Source organism: Tetrao urogallus (assembly GCF_951394365.1).
Source record: "Tetrao urogallus genome assembly, chromosome: 3".
NCBI lineage: Eukaryota > Metazoa > Chordata > Aves > Galliformes > Phasianidae > Tetrao > Tetrao urogallus.
The window spans coordinates 8,959,577-8,980,139 of NC_136815.1; the positions used below are offsets into that span (position 1 = coordinate 8,959,577).

Consider the following 20,563-nt stretch of genomic DNA (forward strand, 5'->3'; position numbering starts at 1 on the left):
AGGTCCCTTCTACCTCAAGCAAAATCTGTGAAGTTGAAGCTCTGGCTGTGTGTGACTTTGTGGAAGAAGAAAGTCTTGAACTTGTGATTCCCACCCAGATTATAAATTCTGCTACTGTTAATCTCTCTGGAGTTCTCATTAGATAAATGAGACTTCCTACTCATAATCTCAAACTGACTTTCCATCACGGATTTCAAGAGAGATTGGTGCATGGCTGTTGAATCTACTGAAGCATTCAGAATCTTTTTGATTTTATCTCGTATGAAAAAGCTGATACTCATATCGTACTTTATTTGGAAGAACCACTCATGCCTTCAGTGATTACCTTGTTCCCTGCTCTTTCAAGATCATAATGCAGCACTTCTTTTTACTTTTGCTCATATTCAAGGCGTTCATGTAGTGTTACATCTGTAAGGCTCTTAGAGACTTTGCTGGTATGCCTGTCCCTTGCATCAGTGAGAATTTGTTACTGCCATGCATGGAATTACCTGCTTTTTGGGAGCATCTTAACAGCCTTTGTGCATGGAGTTGTGCAGAAGCACCAGTGTTGTAGCTTCACAAATAATAAGCAAAATTACCCATGACTCTGCTACATAGAACGTCTCATTTTGCTACAGCATTTTGGTAACAAATTTATGTAATTTTGCACAAGAAATAGCTGATTTTGTAAAATGACTGTGGTTTCAATTTTTTGGTTAAAAAAAATCTAAGTGATAATGTAATTATGGGAAGTAGTTATTTGATGTGCTAAAAATGCTTATACGTTAAAAACTTAAGTTTTAAAGGAAAGCAAACCTTTAATGCAGATTTCTGTTGGTATTCTCACAGCTCAACTGTTTTTACAAATGCAGCTGACAGCTTTACTTTCAGTTTAGCTAATTTTTACATTCATGTTTCATACCTGCTTCTTGATGCTTTATTTCCTTAACTCTTCATTTTTTTTAAGCATAACCTATGCTAACGTCAATAGAACCCTCATTTCAGTGGGGGTTCAAAATTGGTTTAAAACAAATCAGCTGCTTACTGTGATGGTGCAAACACTTACTGATGGCATTGCACTGTATGCAGTGTTCTTCATGCTGCTTCCAACTGCCACAACTACAGTTCTACCAAATCACTTCTTTCTAAACTCATGTTTATTGCAGAAAAACAAAACAGAACACGTTTGTAAGGACACAGTATAAGATTTGAGAGTGCAATCTTCAATATTCATTGACTGTAGGATTTAAAACACTGAGAAACATTGCCAGGAAAGTAATTTCATTTCCATTCTGTTGGTGCTGGTGGTGGTTTGTTTGGTTTTGTTCTTTGGAATTTTTGTCAGATGCTTTGTGAGGGGACAGTTTTGCAGTCTCATTTAAAATAGTATATCCTTAATTATATTTCTTTTGCAAATATTTAAAACTAATGGCTTGATCTTTAATAGAAATTCAGAATTAATTTTGGTTTCATGAATGATACAATATAGCTTTCACTTTAGACATTTTGAAGACTGGATGGTATTTATTAACATTTGATCCTGCAGTTGTTTTAATTGCTTCTATGAAGCCAATGTCATACATGCAGTGTTGTACAGAATTTTGTCATTTTATCAATTTTGTACTTGATGAGCCATTTAAAGAGTTCTTTCCTTATTTGTAGTAGTGCCTTTAGAAAGGATAATTATCTTTTTAGGTGTGAGGATTATAAAATTTGTGTTCAAGGTGTATATTTCTAAATAAAATAATTCATGTTTTAAATTATTTGCTTTTTCTTTTTCTTCTGTTTTTGCCTTTCGTGATTGAAGTCTAGGAGAGTAAGTCACTGTTTCAATGAAGTCACTGTTTCTGTGGGCTTTTTCAGATGCATTTATAATGTGTTTATTCATTTCACTCTCTTGTTTCACTGAATCAAAAAAAAAACTTAATCAGTTGACATCATTGACTAAAACTCATGCAAACACTGCGTATATCTTTAGTTGGATAAAAATGATCATTGCCCTTTGTTTTTATTGGGTAAATTTGTGTATAGCTGCATGCTTTGTGTTGCTTTCTATTTGAAATTTGCTATCAGCATTTTATTATTTGTTTATGAGATTATGCAGCTTTAATCTTCTGTATTTTAAAAAGGTGCTATGTTTAGGTGGGTTTTTGCCATTTGTAGTATACTCAAAACTCCTTATGAAGTAATGGTCTTGAACATGCAGTTAACTTTATATCAGTTGATGTAAAAGCAAACTCTAATATAGATGTAAAACATGCATTAGGAGTTCTTTTTTGTTAATAATATGTGAGGTTTTGGTAGAGGTATTGCGTAATGATGAGGAAAACATACTGTGCATTTTAGGAAATGTTAATGGTGTTTTTGTTTTGTTTTAGGATTCACAGAGCAGGCAAGGAGGATATAGTATGCATCAACTTCAGGGGAATAAGGAATATGGCAGTGAGAAGAAAGGTTATCTTTTAAAGAAGAGTGATGGGTATGTTCCCAAAGTGCATAACTGGGAGCTCTTACTGTGTTTAGTCACTGCTTTTAACTGCTTTGTATCGTGGACTTCTAAGGCACACTGTCCTAATGCATGTGTTACAAATACTTGAGACTTGCTATCAGAAAACGGATATGAAATTAGTCTAATAAATATAATACAAAAAGATAAAAACCAAAATCCTATGTCAAATTAAAAAAAAAAAAAAAGCCCCTGTCTTTATAAATCTCTAAAAACTGATTAAGACCTGTCATAAATTTCCAGCATCTGTTAAGATGTTTGGTAACTTTGTCTGTTACTGTTTCCTAGGACAGTCTTCTTACAAATTTCATGACATGAAAATGTGTTTTTAAATTATGTCTACTGATTGTTGTTGTTGTTGATATTCTTTTGTAGGTTAAGGAAAGTATGGCAAAGAAGAAAGTGCACTGTTAAAAATGGAATTCTAACCATATCACATGCAACGGTAAGTTCTTTTTATACCTCTTCATTAAAATAGTAAATAATGTTTTCACAGTAGATCTGTTGGTGCTAATATCTGCTCTTGCAAAACAAGATGCTGCTGCTTCCAGCTGTTAAAGTTCTGTGGTTTACCAAAAGTTGGAGTTTGACTTAAGAAAATATTGCTATACTTGTTGCTCTCATGGTAGTGTTTTTGTCTGTTAACGATCACCAGGGAACAGTGATTCTAGCTATTACGTGTACAGGAAGGCTGGTCAACTTGCTCATCTGTATTGCAGATATTTCACTTCAACATAGGATGCATTTAAATGCACACACATTTATTTTGTTTAAAAAAAAAAAAGCAATCACCCAGCTAATAAATGTGACTTGAAAACAGTCATTTGAATTTTTTTAATTCTTTAAGTGATTTGATTTCCTTTGATAAAGAAATGACAAATACATCAATTGCTTTTAAGAAAGTGTGGTTGCTTTTATTTAAAATTAAAAACTTCTTTCCCCTGTTTCCTTTATCTTCTATCAAATTCCACTGACCAAGACTATCAGTGCCTAAAGATAACTTCATTTTCTCAAATAACTTGAGATTAGTTAGCAGTTCTTAGGTTGGTTATGGTTCAGTTATCACCATTTTAAAAAATATGTTTTTCAAACTTACGTCTTGTCAATTTAGAATTCTTTGAATTGCATAGTTGGCTATAGTTTTCCTTTTCTTGTTTGTGACTGTTTAAAAGCAGTGCCCAACGGAAAGTAATATTCTTGTTTGTAATTATGAAAGGTTCAGATCATGACAATCTGTTACTCCTTGAGTGTTAGAAATACTGTGGTGATGAGCTGGTTCTGCCAAACAAGCTTGACTGTGGGAAATACTTTTGAAGATATTTTTGTCTTATTGCTTTGGCACTACTTAGCACTTGCTATACAGCTTCTAACATGAACAACTTCCAAAACTCTGTTCAGGAGTATTTCCTGATAAGTGTCACGTCTCCTGTTTAGTTTGTATCTGCCAGCTATGATAAATTTAATTCAGTATCTCTATAGATTTTCACGAGTTTATATATATCCAAAATATTTTACTCATATTTAGCCTATTACGCCTTAAAATCTATGCTGTATTTAAATTATTTTAGTAGGTGTATTTACTCAAAGTTCTGAAACACCAAATCTCCAGCTTCCCACTTCCCTTTAAAATTTTTAAGATTATTTATATATTAAAAAAAAAAAAAAGCTTAATAACATGAGCATTGTTTATGAAACAATAAAAAAAAAAGTAGCATATTCTAAACTAAGGCTTTGTTCCTTGAAGGCCTTTCAAGTAGTCCAGAGTTACCATGAAGATTTTAGCTTTGTTTTGCATCTGGTCATTCAATCAGACCAAATCTGTGTCATGCTACTCTCCAGTGTTTAGAGGGTCTACATGTCTTCATGTCCAAAGTTTAAACTAATATCACACATGCACATTCCACAGAATGAAAAAGTAATCCTAAATTAAGACCTTTTTAAAGTAAAATAATTTTTTTTTTCAGTCCAACAGGCAGCCAGCTAAACTGAATTTATTAACCTGCCAGGTGAAGCCAAATGCTGAAGATAAGAAGTCTTTTGATCTAATATCACGTATGTGGCAATTTTAGTACTGTCTAACATTATAGGATTTCTAACAATGTTTTGAAGCCATGTAGTTACAAGACATTTTCCTTGAAAATAAGACTGCAGTTGAACATTTGCATCTATGTCCAGATATATGCAGTGTCTCATAAGCATTAGAGTGACTCTAATTTTGAAGACAGGATGAAGAGACAAATGAATATGGAACCTCTATTTTGTGTGTGACATTAATACTGTTAATCTGTGACAAGCTATGAAATGCCTGTTTCCCTAAGTTTGGAGAGATGTTTAAGAGCTTAGAGTGATGTCCATAAGCTGTATTCACCAGGAAATGGAGAAGATGCTTGGACTCTAATTCGTTGTCTGTTCTGTTTATTGAGTATTATTTAATAATCAAATGGGAAGCGAGGGGGTAGAAGACGCAAAGAGAACCCAATTTCTCTTGTTCTCTTATCCTCCTTGCAAAATATTCACTGTTTTGTCTAAAAGTGATAGTGATTTATATTTTCTCAGCATTAGAGCGTCAGTGATTTATCCTCTCCCTCTTTTGGTCTTGGATTTTAAACCATTTTTGAAGTAGGGTAGATCAATGTAATGTTATCAGTCTTTGCAAGAAAAATATTCAATAGCAAGCAGTACCAATATTATGTATTTATAAGAACAGTCTTTGAAACCTTTAAACATGAGGTTTAACACCCAGTTCTATTTCATTCTTCAGTTAGCAGATAAGTTTTTTAACTCAAACAGCAGGAAAACTTGTATATAAATATTAACACACAATAACAGAATAAACATTTTCTGCAGCTTACACTTGGTATTTGTCTTCAGAAGAGTTTGTGGAACAGTTTGATTCATGTGCTTATCACTTAGTATATCAAAGCCTAGAACTACATATATTTAATGTGAATCAATCTTCACAACTTCATCTTTCTTTGCTTTATGTATCAATGTCGCAGGCTAAGAGAAATTGTTCTTAGACTTCAGGGTTGAATAGGCATAGTAACAGCTGTGAGATATTAAATTTTCACGTGCTAAATGAAAAGATGTATTTATTTATTACAGATAACAGAACATACCATTTTCAAGCAGAAGATGAACAAGAATACGTAGCGTAAGAATGCTTACTTTCTTTTTCAAGCTTTTGTCTGTAGATGTGTTTATGAAATCATTTATAGCAATGAAATTTAGCTTTCTCACTTCATGCAAAAGTAGTGCCCACTGTTTTTTCTGTTGTTGTGAATGTGCAAATGTAAGCTATTTGTGTTTGCATTTACATTTCTACAAGGTGCCTTGAAAACCCTGTAACACTGAAAATACAAAAACGATCGGTTGGAAACCCATTTGGATTGTGTACCTCTCTAGTACGTTTTTCATGTGCGGATGCTTAGTGCAAAGCAGATGAAGCTATTAGGGTACAAATGAAATATTTTGAAATTCTCATCTTCCTTATTTCTGTAGTTACTAACTCTTTTGTAGTCACTGCCTTCCCTCCTGATCCTATCTTTTTCTCTAAGTTAAAAATAACAATTAAAGACCTCCATTTAACATAGAGAAATTTAGAGGTAATATATCTTTTCTACTATGGGCTTAGAAATGAGCAACATAGCATATTTGAATGACTACTTCAGAACCAGTAACTTGCTTCATTAATGCACATTTCCCAACAGACAATTTCCTGTAAAATAGTCTTCCTTCCTGCTCTGCACCCTGAAACACATTGTCCCAAGAACCTTGTGCCATTCTTTTTTTTCCATTTGAATATTGCTTTCAGTCATCAAATTGTGTTGTGGAGAACATCACTATTCAGTATTTGTGATCTGACAGGACTACGAAGAAATGAAGTAGTAAGTGCAGTAAGCAAGCCAGAACCTTCAGGATGGCTTGTTCTTCAGGACTTGTACTTTTTGTTGCACGTCTGTCTTCTACTGGAAGGCTGAGTTGTTACTTATCTATTTTTGAAATGACATGGAGTATTTGTACTATATTCAAGTTGTTAGGTAGCACTGAGAGACAGCAATGGTGACAACTCATCATTGCAGGTACAGATGAAGTGAGAAGGCTGGAGAGTTTTGTCATGTGGTGAGGTCCTTGCAGTGGCTTCCATGGCAATATGTTAGCTGAATGCTAAGTTGTCAGGGGTGCTATAAGTTATGAGTGCAATACTGGCTCGCCCAGACATGCTTATTGCATTCTTTCAGAAACTGAACTGTTCCAGTAAGCTTTGTAGTAAAGAACAAAATATTATTACTTCTCATTGCTAATGCACTTGGTGAACAGTATGGCAGAGATTTTTGTGTTTCTGCCATAAGTTAGCTTTTATTATATTTGTTGGTTTAAAAGGGGAAGATTTTTTTTGAGTAAGATGCGTGTGAGGGAGAATGCATTAGTAAAATAAAATAATACTTATTATTGACAGGTCAATAAACCCAGTTTAGCTGGCTGCCTTTGAACTGTTTTGGAATTCCAAGCTGGTTTTGTTTCCCGTTACAATTATAGTTCCCATCTGCTTTGTACTGGAGTCTCGATTATCACTTCAAAATCAGGCAGCTGAAAAAATTGCTTGCGGCAACATTAAAAAATATTCCAGAACGTGTTTTAAAATTCCTGTTTAGGTAAAGAGACATTAGTTGTGTCCCAGTGGTGGGATACATGTTGACAAACTAATGTAAGCAAAGGGTATTTTGCCAGTGTTTTGGCAGTATAGGCTAGGAACAAAAAGGTGCTGTTGTGCTACACAGTCTGTTTCATCTTTTTCCTCCACCTTGTTGCATTTTGTCCTAATTTTGGTGCTGTGCTACCTCTTTTTTTTTTCCTTTGTGTGCCAACTGATAAATAAATGTGGAAGTAGATTTTCCGTTCCCTTCCAGCCTCACATCTAAATGAAGAGCAAATCAAAATGTTTCTTTATCCTCTAGTTTAAATTACATTGTACACTTTTTCCCAGTGATCATTTGGAACTGCTTCCAGAGAGCTACTAAATACCTAAATAAGAATGGCAGACCCTTTAAAACACAAATCACTGATGCCTACATCCTGTTGCAGGTCTGTTACTACATCCCTCTAACAGTTCCCTTAGCTCAGTGTGTTTCTTGATTCTTACCCAACCAGTTGTCTTTTGACCTTTAATTAGTGCTCAGCTGTATGTCAGACTTCTTTGTGAGCTGTTAGTTTCTCCAGTAGATAAAGCTCAGTGTTTACAGAGTGGAGGTAAATGTGTGTATTTAATTGTGTGTTAAAAGAAACATACATGCAGACCTCTTAAAAAAAAAAAAAAAAAAAAGTTTTTTTTTAACACATAATAGTAGATGGTTTCTACTTTGTGATAATTGTGGATAGGGCCAAAGATACTGTGGATATGACTTTTTAGTTTTCTTTATCTCATTTTATTGGATGTCAAGTGTATATCTGTTTGTGTAGGAAAATACTGAACTAAATAAAGCCAGATTTAGGAATTGCACTACAATGCAATACCATCCCAATTCAGTCTGGTGTTGAGCAATGGTTGTCAGAGGGCTTTTAGTTTTCATTTTTATTTTGTTGTTGTTGTTGTTGTTTTCTTGAGAAGACTGGGTAGGAAGGTCTTCATGTTCTCTGTTCCTTGTTCCATATTTAAAAAAAGGTTGTGGCTGGAAGTTTGATAGCTACCATGTTAAGGTTTACGTGTTTACCTGCGGTATTGCAGTAGAAATTTTCATAAGAGAGGGTTATACTGTGAAGACTTTCGTTGGCTACAAATACTGAAGAAATAAGTGTGATCTGAGTATGAGTCTCTTCTACCTGCAGTTAAAGAATGCTTCTGCTTCCTTCTTTGGAGTCAAGGTTTAGCCATGATATCTCATTTTTGTTTAGCCACATAAGTTTGTTGGGAATCCAACAAATGGAATGCATTAAAAGACCGTGGAGGAATAGCTGAGATCCAGAAAAAGTGCAGTAGAAGACTGGACAGCACGTTGTATTGTGTTAGATTGAAGACAAGGCAATTACATGAGACTTGAGTAACTGAAAAATTATTTTGAAGGACACTATGAAATATTAACATAAGCTTTTCCACTACTAGATTAATGTTGGTATATTGTAAAAGAAAACAAATGTACTCAAGGGAAAAAAAGCAGTGGGGAAGGGTGCTAAAAATGAACGTGTGTGGTACAGATAAAAGGAAGAGCAGCAGTGAGGGAGCTTTTCTTTTACTGACTCTGAATTAATATGACACACTTACTGATTTGAATTTTTTGATGGAAAGTATGCCAGGAAGTCACCAACTGGGAGCCTCTTGAATAATTGGCATTGGCCATTTGAATATGTCCATGCTTGTGTTTGTGTTAACTCAACTGCTAATGGTGTCGTCTCAGATGAGCTGACACTGTGGTGTCTTTGACTGACCCACAGATAACACTGCAGATGTAGTCTTCAGCAGTAGGTTCCTTCTAGCTGAAATAATACCAAAATAATTTGTAGCTCTTACAAGTTTGGAAGCTTTAATATGGGAATCTGTGTCAAACTAACAGCTGGCTCAGTCATGTCATGTTTATTTTAATTACATCTCATGGTTCTTTTGTTACTGCGCAAATTAGTTTTATTCAAATTCTTCCTCTTTAACAAATTGATGACATTGTAACCTTGAAAAGAAATGCCAATGAAAGTCAGGATAAATGTTGCTTCTCTGAATTTAATAATTATTTTGCACTATGTGTTTAACACAACATCAGTGTATCATTGGAAGCAAGGCGTTGCCTCCCCTGTATTTGAGTAACAAGACATTTAGTCAGAAAAATGGCAGAAGGGTGCCATCTAGTGTGGGTTCTTACATTGCATCATGTAACTGGAAAGAGGAATTTATGTAAATATATTTTTTTCAACATATAAACTATAAGGTATTTTTATTTCCCAATATTTCAGTTTCTTTTAAAGATAGAGGTTTTTTTTCCACCAATCTTAAAGTATTTTCTTTTAGGTACAGTGGTTCTCAACTCATAAATGTTTTATGAAGCATATGTAAATTATATATACAATATACACTGCCCATGCACTAGTTCAGGTTCTGAATCTGCATTGCAACACTACATTTATAAGTTTGCCTCTGAAATCCTTCAAAATTTCTGTTATTATTTCAAGAAGAGATTGTAAACATCAGCCTGAACTTTTCTCAATGTGTTTAGATGAGCACAGCCATTTTAGCTCATTTCAGGAAACTGACTGTTTTAATACTGTACACAGGAAGTACACTGCTAAAATATTTCTGTGCAAAATGTTTATTTGCAGTGGTGCTAAAAAACATCTGAAATCGTTATAATCGAGAGGATTTTTATTTGCTCTTCTCCTCTTCAACCTTAAGGCAGCAACCAGAGAGTTTTATTTTTTGTTAATTTAAACATAACTGTGTACTCAAAAACTGATAAGAGTGTCTGGGTGGGGGAAGGCTAATGCCTGTCATACCACTAAGGAATTTTGATTTCTTATGGGTGACAAGTGCTCTTGAAATTTTGTTAACTGCTGGTATTGCTACTCTCTTATTATCTTCTCTTCTGGAACTCCTTGCCCCATTTGTTGCCCTGGCTGTTTTCGTTAATTCAGATACTGCTTAACTCCAGTTAGAGCACTCAGACTGGCATTTTGAAAGGCAATCAGACACGCTCACACTTTGTGAAACGCACTTGCTTTCTCCTGTGCAAGGAGTGGTGCACATGTGAGAAAGTACTGGTTATAATTTCCTCTACTAACAGATTTTAGGATGATCTTAGACACTTATTTCTAAGGTAGCCATATTAACAGGAGCTTAATTGCACATTTTCTCTTCCACAGCTTCTGCTTTTTTAAGGAGCCCAAGAACTGTATTGCTTTGACTTGAAATTTGTTTGCCAAAGCAACAGCAGAATTAAGACTTTCCTTCTTTTTTTCCATTCTTACTTTTTCTGAATTCTTTGCCTTTCTCTTGCCTTTTTCCTACTTGCTTTGCCTCACAATGGTTCTTCCCTATATTTCCACTAATAATTTGTTCCTGGCATTTTTCTACAGTTTATAGATAAACTTGTATTTGCAAATGCAGATCTTCATTAAGGTCTTTATCTTGTGCTAGATGGATATCAGTATTGACTAACAGCAAAGAAGAAGCATTAAATATGGCATTCCGTGGAGAGCAGAGCACAGGGGAGAACAGTTTAGAGGATCTGACAAAAGCCATTATTGATGACATACAGAGATTACCCGGAAATGAAGTCTGTTGTGATTGTGGCTCACCAGGTATCTCAATTTGTTCATGTCATCAACTTCTTGTTGTGAGCACAGTGATTTCTTTAGAGGTGTTTGTAGAGTGCAAACTAATTTTTAAGCAATATATTGATCAGTCTTCAAGCTGCTTTTAAAAGAACAAATATTGACTTTCATACATCAGATCTGTTTAATTCACTAAAATATTTTTGTGTGTTGTCTGTGCTTACTTCCAGCAGTTCAAGCCCCTCTGGAGTTTGAACTGTTCTTGTTGCACTGTCTCTAGATGCTTGTTGCACTTGAATGGAAGTTGCTTGGCATCACTGATCCTGTGCATGCTACTAAGTAGAAGTGAGTAATGCTTAGACAATGACTGTGGAAAAATTGACCTGGCCCGGATCGTACTCTGAGGTTTTGTCTTGGTATGAGACTACTGGGATTTCAGTATCAAAAATCCTCATAGAATAAGTAGTCTTGTGCTAAGAAGGGAGACCCAGAGTTAGAATCCTATCAGATTGTATCTTCAGAAGTGCAGGTCAGTTACATGTTATAGCTTGAGAAGAATCGACTTGTCATTGAACTACTGAATTGATAAGGTAGTTGAGAGCTGTTGCAGCTTTCAGATCTAAAGAGATTCCTCAAGAAGATGATGTTCATGGGAAACTGAGTAGACATCTCCAATGTATCTTGGAGATGCTTACTGATGCAGAACTGATCCAAATAAGAAAATCCTAGATAAAAGTATAAAGTAGAATATTGCAAAATCACTATGTCAAGTCCTGGAAATGATTTGTTCTATTATTTTGGGTTAATTTATGTACATGAAGCTGCAGCAACTTTGTACTAGTTTTCATTCATCTCCTAATTAATGGTGAAGTTTCAAGCTTCTTTATCCCAGCTTGCAGCTTTAAAGTCTTGACTTTGTCAGCTACTATGTAAGATGAGGAAGAGATTTATTTGAAAATACGTATACAAAATATGTATGCATTCACTTATTTTCTTCAAAAGACTGATCATGTTCCTTATATAGTATTTGTAATGTAAAAATGCAGATCTACTCCATGACAGTGCATTTTAAAAAAAAAAAATTCAAACTAACCTCTTAGTTCCTCATATTTTCCATGTATTACTGTTTTCATATTGGAATATGTTATCATCAATTTTTAATGAAAAAAAGACTATTTAAGAAATAAATACTAAAACTTCAGAAGTTGTCAGTAGTGGAATATAAGAAGTACGTTGATTTTTAAAGACAAGAAATAAAAGCCTGTTTTCCTTCTAGAAGAAACAAACCTTGAATGCATTCAGTCTGGTCATTCAGTATGGATTTAGAATTCTAAGTTCAGTGCCATTGTGGCTGTTACTAAATCTGAAAAACTGAATTCTGTTGGTAGCAATGCGTCGCTTGTGCTGCAGTTTGGAGAAAAGTGTGAGATATACTTGGTTCATTTCCATTAGTTAAATATGAAATAAGGAATTACTTCAGATTACACTGCATTTCTTACCACCACAGAAAACTTCCTCTAACTTCTTTAACTGTTTTGTTTATCAATTTCACAGATCCAACATGGCTATCAACTAACTTGGGCATTTTAACCTGCATAGAGTGTTCTGGAATACACAGAGAAATGGGTGTCCATATTTCTCGAATCCAGTCTTTGGAATTAGATAAATTAGGAACGTCTGAACTCTTGGTAAGTTTCTTACATTATGTATATGTTAAACATTGTGTTTAATTACATGTTGGGTATTAGGTTGGATATTAGGAAAAAAAATATTCTCAGGAAGATTGGTCAAACATTGGAACAGGCTGCCCAGGGAGGTGGTAGAATCACCATCTTTGCAAGTATTCAAGAAATGTGGAGATGTGGTGCTGAGGAGAATGGTTTGGTGAACGTGGTAGAGATGGGTTGATGGTTGGACTAGATGATCTTTCTGATCTTTTCCACCATTAATGATTCTATGTTGACCTGTAATAGAATCCTTTAAATTCAACACCTGAACTTTTCAAGATATAAGTTTTGCAGAATATTTTATTCACATGTTTGTGAGGTTTTCTACTATTCTGTATTGCTGATACATCTGTCTGTTAGTCATTTCTATTCATTTCCCAAGGCTTTACAGAATGAATATTAATATCTGCTGTGAATAGTGACGTTAGAATCTTACCTTTTACTTGCTGATCTTGACTCTAAATCAAGATAAAAATGTCTTGTGAATCTAACTTAACAATTGAGAATGACTAATGCTATTTATGACAGGAAAATATTGGATGAATCTTTTTAATTTCTTAGAAGGAAGTCCTTTAACATTTATGATCCTTTCATGTTATCAAATGTGGAGGTTGGTGGCCCTGCACGTGGCAGGGGGTTGGAGATTCATGATCCTTGAGGTCCCTTCCAACCGGGGCCATTCTGTGATTGTTTGATTCTGTGAAAGAAATTGTAAGGATAACTATTAATAAACAACAGGTTTATGCCACAATCTGTGCTTGACCTGTGAGAAGACTTACTGCAGAAATGTTGTGAAATATTAATAATTCAAAAACTTCTTGAAATACTGAGCTGCTCACAAACATACTATAATTATTTTTTTACATGGGAAGTTCTGAGTGTGACTTTCCAATAGGTCTGAGCTGTTTTCCAGAGGTAACTGTCTGATAAAGGTATCTGATTAGGGTACAAGCACTATTACGGTGTCCAGTTGCTAGTTAGTACATCTGTTTTTGTATCTGAGGTAATTAAACTTGAAATGTGAGTAATGAGCTGTGGTTGTGAAGCCTGTTTTACAACAAATTCTGGGCTGATAGAATTCACATTTGAAAATATTTGATTACTTTCAATTTCAATGTAGTTACTGTGCTTCATTTTTTTTAACCTGATGTGTTATTGTTAGATAACAGAGAGCAAAATGCATATTAATAGTTCAGGTTTTAGTTTACTGATGGTCGGTGGTTGGAAAAACTCCCTTTTATCCTTCCTTTTTTTTTTTTTTTTTTTTTTGCAGCTGGCCAAGAATGTAGGAAACAATAGTTTTAATGATATTATGGAAGGGAATTTACCTAGTCCCTCACCTAAACCCAGTCCATCGAGTGATATGTAAGTTGTGAAAATCTTAAGTTTTTCAATATTAAGTTTAATATGAAATGTACTTGTGATGGAAAATGCCTGAAGATAAAGAGCCAGGGGTAGACTAGGATGACAGAACACTTTTTATTCAAACTCCAAAATGGAGCTTCTTAAAAGTTCAGTCTTACGCCCTCCAGTCACATTTTAGCTACTTCATCTTCTCAGTGTAGAAAACTGTGTATTTGGTTTCTTTAGAGCATGCTGCTGAATCTTGCAAGCTTTTCATTTCTTCTAATATGCCATCAGGTGGTAAAACTGTTGGACTAAATGGACATTAAATTCAGTACTGTCTTGATATCATGACAAATTTTCTCTTCCTTTTTCTGGCACAGGAGTTGTGCAGGAAGCATAACAAATGTGATTTTGCTAGAAGATATTCTAATCTATTATGTGTTTTATGTGTTCCTGTAGCTTCTTTGGTACTGTTATTTTTTTAATCCTGTTTTTTACTGTTTTTCATGCTTATCTTTATAACACGTACGTACATTTTCACAAGAGACCACGTTTCAGGCTGTGTTTTATCTTTATTTTCAGAGTCAAAGAGTTTACAAACTTTTGTTTGCAACAGGAAGACATAGTGCAATTGAAGGAGTATATTACTTGGAACTCGCTTGAGAGGAAAAAAAAAGCATGCATTATAGTAATAAGCTTTTATCTGATAATTTTTCTCCTAACTTCTGAGTTCAAGTTAGATAACGTGATATAAAATTATTGACCTATTTTTTCTTAAAACGTTTAAACCAAGGTCTATTTTCATACCCCACAGGACTGCGCGTAAAGAATTTATAACTGCTAAGTATGTAGATCATAAGTTCTCTAGGAAGACTTGTGCATCTGCAGCAGCTAAACTGAATGAATTACTTGAGGCTGTCAAATCCAGGGATTTACTTGCACTAATTCAAGTCTATGCAGAGGGAGTAGAGCTAATGGAGCCACTGTTAGAGCCTGGACAGGTAAGCCTATCAGGTAAACAGGATTGACTATTTTAAGTAAAGTATATCTGTATGATGTCAATTACCACAGGCTGTTATCTTTAATATTTAAGAGAAAAAACAGATTAATATGATTAAAAAAATGCTTTCCCTGATTTGGCATCCTTTAGGGGGGAGAAAGGGAGACCATATATGTTGCCAGCAGTTAATCTGAAGAAGAGTGAAATGCAGCAGTACTATGATACACTGTTCTAATTGCAGCTATTTTATGTTGGAAAGCACCTGTTTTGCAGCATGCTCCTTTTAGAAAAAGGACCTGAGATAGCTGAATTTGCTAACCTAGGGTCATCTGATACCATAGATAGTATCATGTCTGCTTTTAAAGTAGCTGCCAAAGGGGCACATCACCTACTGTACACAAGTCTTTGCATGCTGTATGAAGAAGCAGTAAAGGTGGTGCTTTCACAGGCTGTGATGAAACATTTACAAAAGTGCAGTTTTTCATTCAGGACAAGAATTGTGGCTTTGAATTGGTATTAATAATGTGCTGAATACTTCCAATTCCTCCTTAAAATCTGTAGCAGGTTTTCTGAAAATAAGTCCTGTTTCACCTAAAGTATCCATGTGGAAACATTGCTCCAGAGCAATGTAACCTAGTTTTGTAAAGAACCAATGCTGTGTAGCCACTTGGTCAGCAATATTTTTTCCTTCTACTTTAAAATCCAACCTAGAGAGATCTCAGAGAGTTTTCAGTAAGATATATGAAAACAGCCATTTTGGCAAAGGCTTGTCTGTGTGGAGTGGAGGAGTTCAGTCTCAGCACTTGAGATATCACAGAGTGCTGGTCATGGAAGCACTTCACAGATCCTCTGACTATGGGCTTAACTCTGTCAGCTGTAAGGAGAACCAAAGAATTAGCCCTTAGTGTTTCACAGCTTCCGTAGTCAGTAATATGTTTGAATACCAATTGAAATGTGCTCTGCAGTTAGGATGTTTGTAACAGCAGTTTCCCATGTAAATCCTCTACTTAATAAATTTTAATTCTAATATATTCTCATTTAAGTTTTTAAAAGGCACTTAATGATTCATAGGAGTTGTTAAAATTTGGTTTTAGAGTAATTTCTCTAAATGCACCTTTTAATCTGAATTGTTCTCATTTACACGTATCAAGACAAAAGTTATATATAGGAAATAAAGCATGATTCTATTTGAGATAATCTAACTTTTGTTTACATGTGTTTAGGAGCCAGGTGAAACAGCGCTTCATTTAGCAGTCCGGACTGCTGACCAAACTTCTCTCCATCTGGTTGACTTCCTTGTACAAAACTGGTATGGATTGCATATTTTTGTTCAGTTTAGAATGAAAAATGAAGATATTCAAAGCCGTCATTTCAATGTGTTGGGTTGCTTCTTCATCACTTGTAATCATTCTCCTTAGATATGTTTCAGAGAAGCATAATTTAATACCTTGAGTTGACCTTTGTGCTTGTAGTCACTAGAAAGTGGGGAAATAAGATATGGAATGTAGTTGCTCCTTTAATGTTATTTTTAATTAATGTGGAGCAAAAAATATTGGTATAGAACATCGATGTAAAACATACGAAAATGTGAAACAATGCAAACGAAAAACAAATCATTCAGATAAAGAAGAAACTGCAAGAGTGGAGAACTTTTTATCAGAAAATGATAAATAGAAGATGCATTAACTTTGGAAGAGATGTAGTAGATTGGAAACTGTGCTGAAGCTGTTGAGAGCGTAGTCTTTTTAACTGGAAATTTTTAGCATCTAGTTTATTGGCTGAGCTGTTCTTTGTTGTCAAGAAATGTTCACAGGAGTAAAATAATACATATATATACTTTTTTTTTAATGAATGATCTAGTGGTACATTGTTAGCTTTTATTTATGTCACAATGTAGGTAATGATGAAATGAAATAGATTCCAGTCCACTCCTAGCATGCTCTTAAGTGAAAGAGGCATCCCTTGCTTGCTTTCTCAGAGTGAGGGGATCACTTTTGCAAGGGATGAGAGAGGAGGGGTGGGGTGTTTGGTTTGAGGAATAGTTTCCCGCTGAGCATATGAAATCAACATACCTATTATTTGAAAATCAGTGGAAATAATACTTACTTTTTTTCTTTCCTCTCTCTGACTGTATATAGAATGCTGCATTTAGGCAGTGTTAGGGAGGAAGTTTTGTCTGCTGGTAACAGTAGATCTGGAGTAAGTGTTTGTGTCACCATCTCTGGCACTGTGCAGACAAGCTGCATAACCTTCATATCACTTAAACCTCATTCTGTCACTACTCCGTGAAGTGGAATGTTGACCATAATAAAAGTATTATTTAAAAAACAACCAACCCAGCTATATGTAAGCCATTTGATTCTGTAATTGTGCAGAGTATTACATTTTTCTTGATTGAATTCTATTTTTTTTTTTTTTTTTTTTACATAGTGGAAACCTGGATAAGCAAACAGCATTGGGTAATACAGTTCTACACTACTGCAGTATATATAATAAGCCTGAGTGTTTGAAGTTGCTTTTGAGGGGGAAGCCAACTATTGATGTAGGTAAGTGAATTAATTAATACTAGGAAATAAAAATTTCCTAACATTTCATTTTTTAACCACTTCTGTTTATATCCTACTTTATTAATAGAGCTTTTCTTAAGGAAAAATAAAAACTGTGTATTAGAAAGATGAAGGTTTCCTCATCAACAAGCCTAAAGGAAACATTAAAATATTGAACTTAACAACAACAACAAAAAAAGTAGAAAAACTAATTGATAATCCCTAGTTTTTCTTCGGTGTTACCTCTTGCATGTTGTGAATGTACTGGATTTTAGATTTGTTGTTTGTAACATAAAATTCATCCTGTGCTTGTATGTTAAAATGCTTCAAATGACTTCTTACGTTAAGTACACTGTAGACGCATTTGGGCTTTCTGTACAGAACAGTTAATTTTATTTTTATTGTGAATGTTAGTTGGCACTGTGGTTTTACTCAGCACTTCCAATACACCACTGCAGGTGATGAGGGAAGAGATTCACTCTGAGATGCCTTTCCTCCTCCTCTAATTACAGTCTTCATTTGTGTGATGTAAGACTTTCTGTACCTGCATCAGTCCATTTTTCATCATGTCTTAGCAGAAGTCTTCATTAAAAGTGGAAACTCTGTAAACTGTTTACTCACACTTGATATAATCTGTTGTTTACCATATATTCTTTTTCCTGTCGCAGAGTGTGGCAGGCAGTATATTCTGAATCTCGCTTGTTAGGCTGAGGAGCTGTGTCATCATGTCCATAGAGTTTTGCTCTCTGTCAGTTTTGGTGTAAGAGGGAAGTTTCCTTCATAGCGCAAGCTAGAGAGTATGCACTTCTGTTTCTCTTTTTTTTCCTCAATGCCATCATTTCCACCATTTTTTCCCTGTTGGCCAGGCTACAGACTATTCCAAAGTTCAGTTCTTAACCAATGAATTCTGCCAATGAGATTTCTTCACCTTTACGTACACCCTTAAATTATTATTTTGATATTCTAATATTAACATGCCAGAGAACTTGATGTGGTGGTTTTTCTAGCAGATATGTCCCTAATGAGTAAAGAGAAAACTATCTGCACTGAATTGAACGTGTATATTGGCCGTTCTGTGGAACTCTCTCCAGGCAGATGTCAGAAGTCTGTTCTTAACTTTTAGAATCGCTTTCCCCATCTCCATACTTTGATCTGCCGAATAGGAGCAGCACTTCTTAGGCCTTGAAGCATCATGTTGCATCTGAAATTTTGGAATGTATGTAGTCTCATAATCTACACGTGTTAAGAAATACTCATGTTCTCATTTCTCTTCATGATAAACCTATCAGTCCACGGGGAGGTTAATACGGAACGTTTTTCTTTCTTCCAGAGATTGTAATTCCTTGAAATTTGTAGAAATCCTTGTTGAACTTGTATTTATTTAAAGTGGCCTTTGTATGACTGCTTTCTATTTTATGTATATTCTATTCTAATACACACCAACATGTCTGCCTGTGAGAGCTCAGTTTGACTATTTTCATTGCTCAGTCACCAAAATGTTTCACCGTCTGAATATGGTGTAAACAAAACTTGTACTCTGTTCAAGCTCCACAGCATTTTCAGAGATACCATAAGAATAATCTTTACCAAGGGTTTGTTCACAAAAGATTATAGGCTGTGATAGTTTGCGTTTCGTTTTACGAGAATTTCTCCTGGACGTCTAGAAAGGACCTCACTAGACGTGCTAAAAGACCTTCTGGAGGGCTCGGCACCTTCTGCCTGCCTGCTCAAGAATCATTGTGAACTGTAAAAGATATTGTGGTCTTTGTAAGGATAACACAGCTGGAAAGGTTGTCAGTGATTCTTGTCATCTTTAGAATAGAACTTGTCTTCAATTTCAGACTTCAAATACCTATATATTTATCACTTCAAGTAAAATGTGCTTGGATCAATGGTATGCATCTTACACTGTCTGCTTGCTTCTGCTTACTGTAGGTTTTACTGGCAGAGGAGTTGAGTGAAGGATTAAATGATGTATTTCTTTATATTCTCTCCTAGAATAATTAGGAGGGTTAGGGGATTTGGGAATTGTCCTACCAGGTGCTGCTGTTCAGAAAGAACCTGATGACATGTTAAATGCATGAATACTTGAAGTTCTTCAAGATGCAGGTGCTTCTAGTGTAAATAGATGTTTTTGATCAATTTTAGAAATTACTCTGCTAAGAACAGTGAAACGCAGTGAATTAATTCTGTAAGCATCTCAATTATTATTCTTTTTATTGTTGATTTTTGTAGTTAATCAAGCTGGCGAGACGGCTCTAGACACAGCAAAAAGACTGAAAGCTGTCCAGTGTGAGGAACTGGTAAGAATGGGGTGAGCAGGGGAAAGCTTACATCTTTAAAGGTCTATGTAATGTATCCCTTCCATGGTACCTCAGACACAAGGTTCTGTAGGACTTTGTCCCTCTACTGAACATGGTCAAAACAAACCTTCTTTGGAATTCTCAGAAGTTATGAATGAACAGTCAAGAAAATCACTGGAGTTTGAGGAAATAAAGGTTTTAAAGTATTTTTTCAATTATTCTTCTGGAGCTGATAGCCAGGAATAAGATTTCCAGATCGGAGAAACAGGCATGTTTGTTCTTAGCCCTCTAAAGTGCTGTAGACCAACGTGTTTAGTAGACAAGTGAATTCAAGTACTATCAGTGGATTTGAAAAGTTAAAGTAATCTATGTGATAAGCAAAACAAAGCCAGAAGAATTTGCAAAAGTGGTAGACGTTTACTGCTTTATTCTATTTCTCAGAACTTTCCTGTCTCATTTTAACAAACCCAAAAAGGTATTTACTATTTCTGTGGTGAATTTAATATGTTTTATTTAACAACTGAAAGTTCTTGTCATGTATTAGTATGGAATCAGAAGAGCTTATCCTCCACAGTTCAGAATCATTTTTCTTAGTTCTTGGAATGCAAGTGCCCTTTTTCCCATGGCTGACAGGCAGGTAGTGCTCTTGCTCTCTCCTCCCATGTGTGCTGTAAGTACTGTTTCCAGTTCAATCTTTTGAGTATTCCAGCAGCTGAAAAGCAGGTCAGCTGTACAACATGAGATTGGAATGCATTTTATTTGTAGGGTATACTTAATAAGGTAACATTTGCCATTAGTGTGGACCAGCTGATTGTGGTAAAGAACAAAAAAATAGGATGTTACCAGTGAGCTTATCTACCAGTTAATTGCTTTAATTATTGTAATTGAAATTCTGTGAATGC

General features: G+C 35.0%; 1 protein-coding gene across 3 annotated transcripts in view; it reads left to right on the top strand.

The window, feature by feature from the left end:
• The window catches only part of ASAP1 (ArfGAP with SH3 domain, ankyrin repeat and PH domain 1), a gene marked incomplete at both ends in the record, with an annotated part of 116,959 nt that overhangs the window by 72,356 nt on the left and 24,040 nt on the right, over window positions 1–20,563 (top strand). For all 3 annotated transcript variants that reach the window (XM_079533674.1, XM_079533675.1, XM_079533676.1), the window contains 11 exons: window positions 2,358–2,458; window positions 2,861–2,930; window positions 4,450–4,537; window positions 5,591–5,639; window positions 10,602–10,765; window positions 12,293–12,426; window positions 13,739–13,830; window positions 14,627–14,813; window positions 16,036–16,121; window positions 17,243–17,358; window positions 19,594–19,661. In XM_079533674.1, coding sequence (XP_079389800.1) covers window positions 2,358–2,458; window positions 2,861–2,930; window positions 4,450–4,537; window positions 5,591–5,639; window positions 10,602–10,765; window positions 12,293–12,426; window positions 13,739–13,830; window positions 14,627–14,813; window positions 16,036–16,121; window positions 17,243–17,358; window positions 19,594–19,661 — 1,155 coding nt within the window. The remainder of the gene's footprint in view (window positions 1–2,357; window positions 2,459–2,860; window positions 2,931–4,449; window positions 4,538–5,590; window positions 5,640–10,601; window positions 10,766–12,292; window positions 12,427–13,738; window positions 13,831–14,626; window positions 14,814–16,035; window positions 16,122–17,242; window positions 17,359–19,593; window positions 19,662–20,563) is intronic.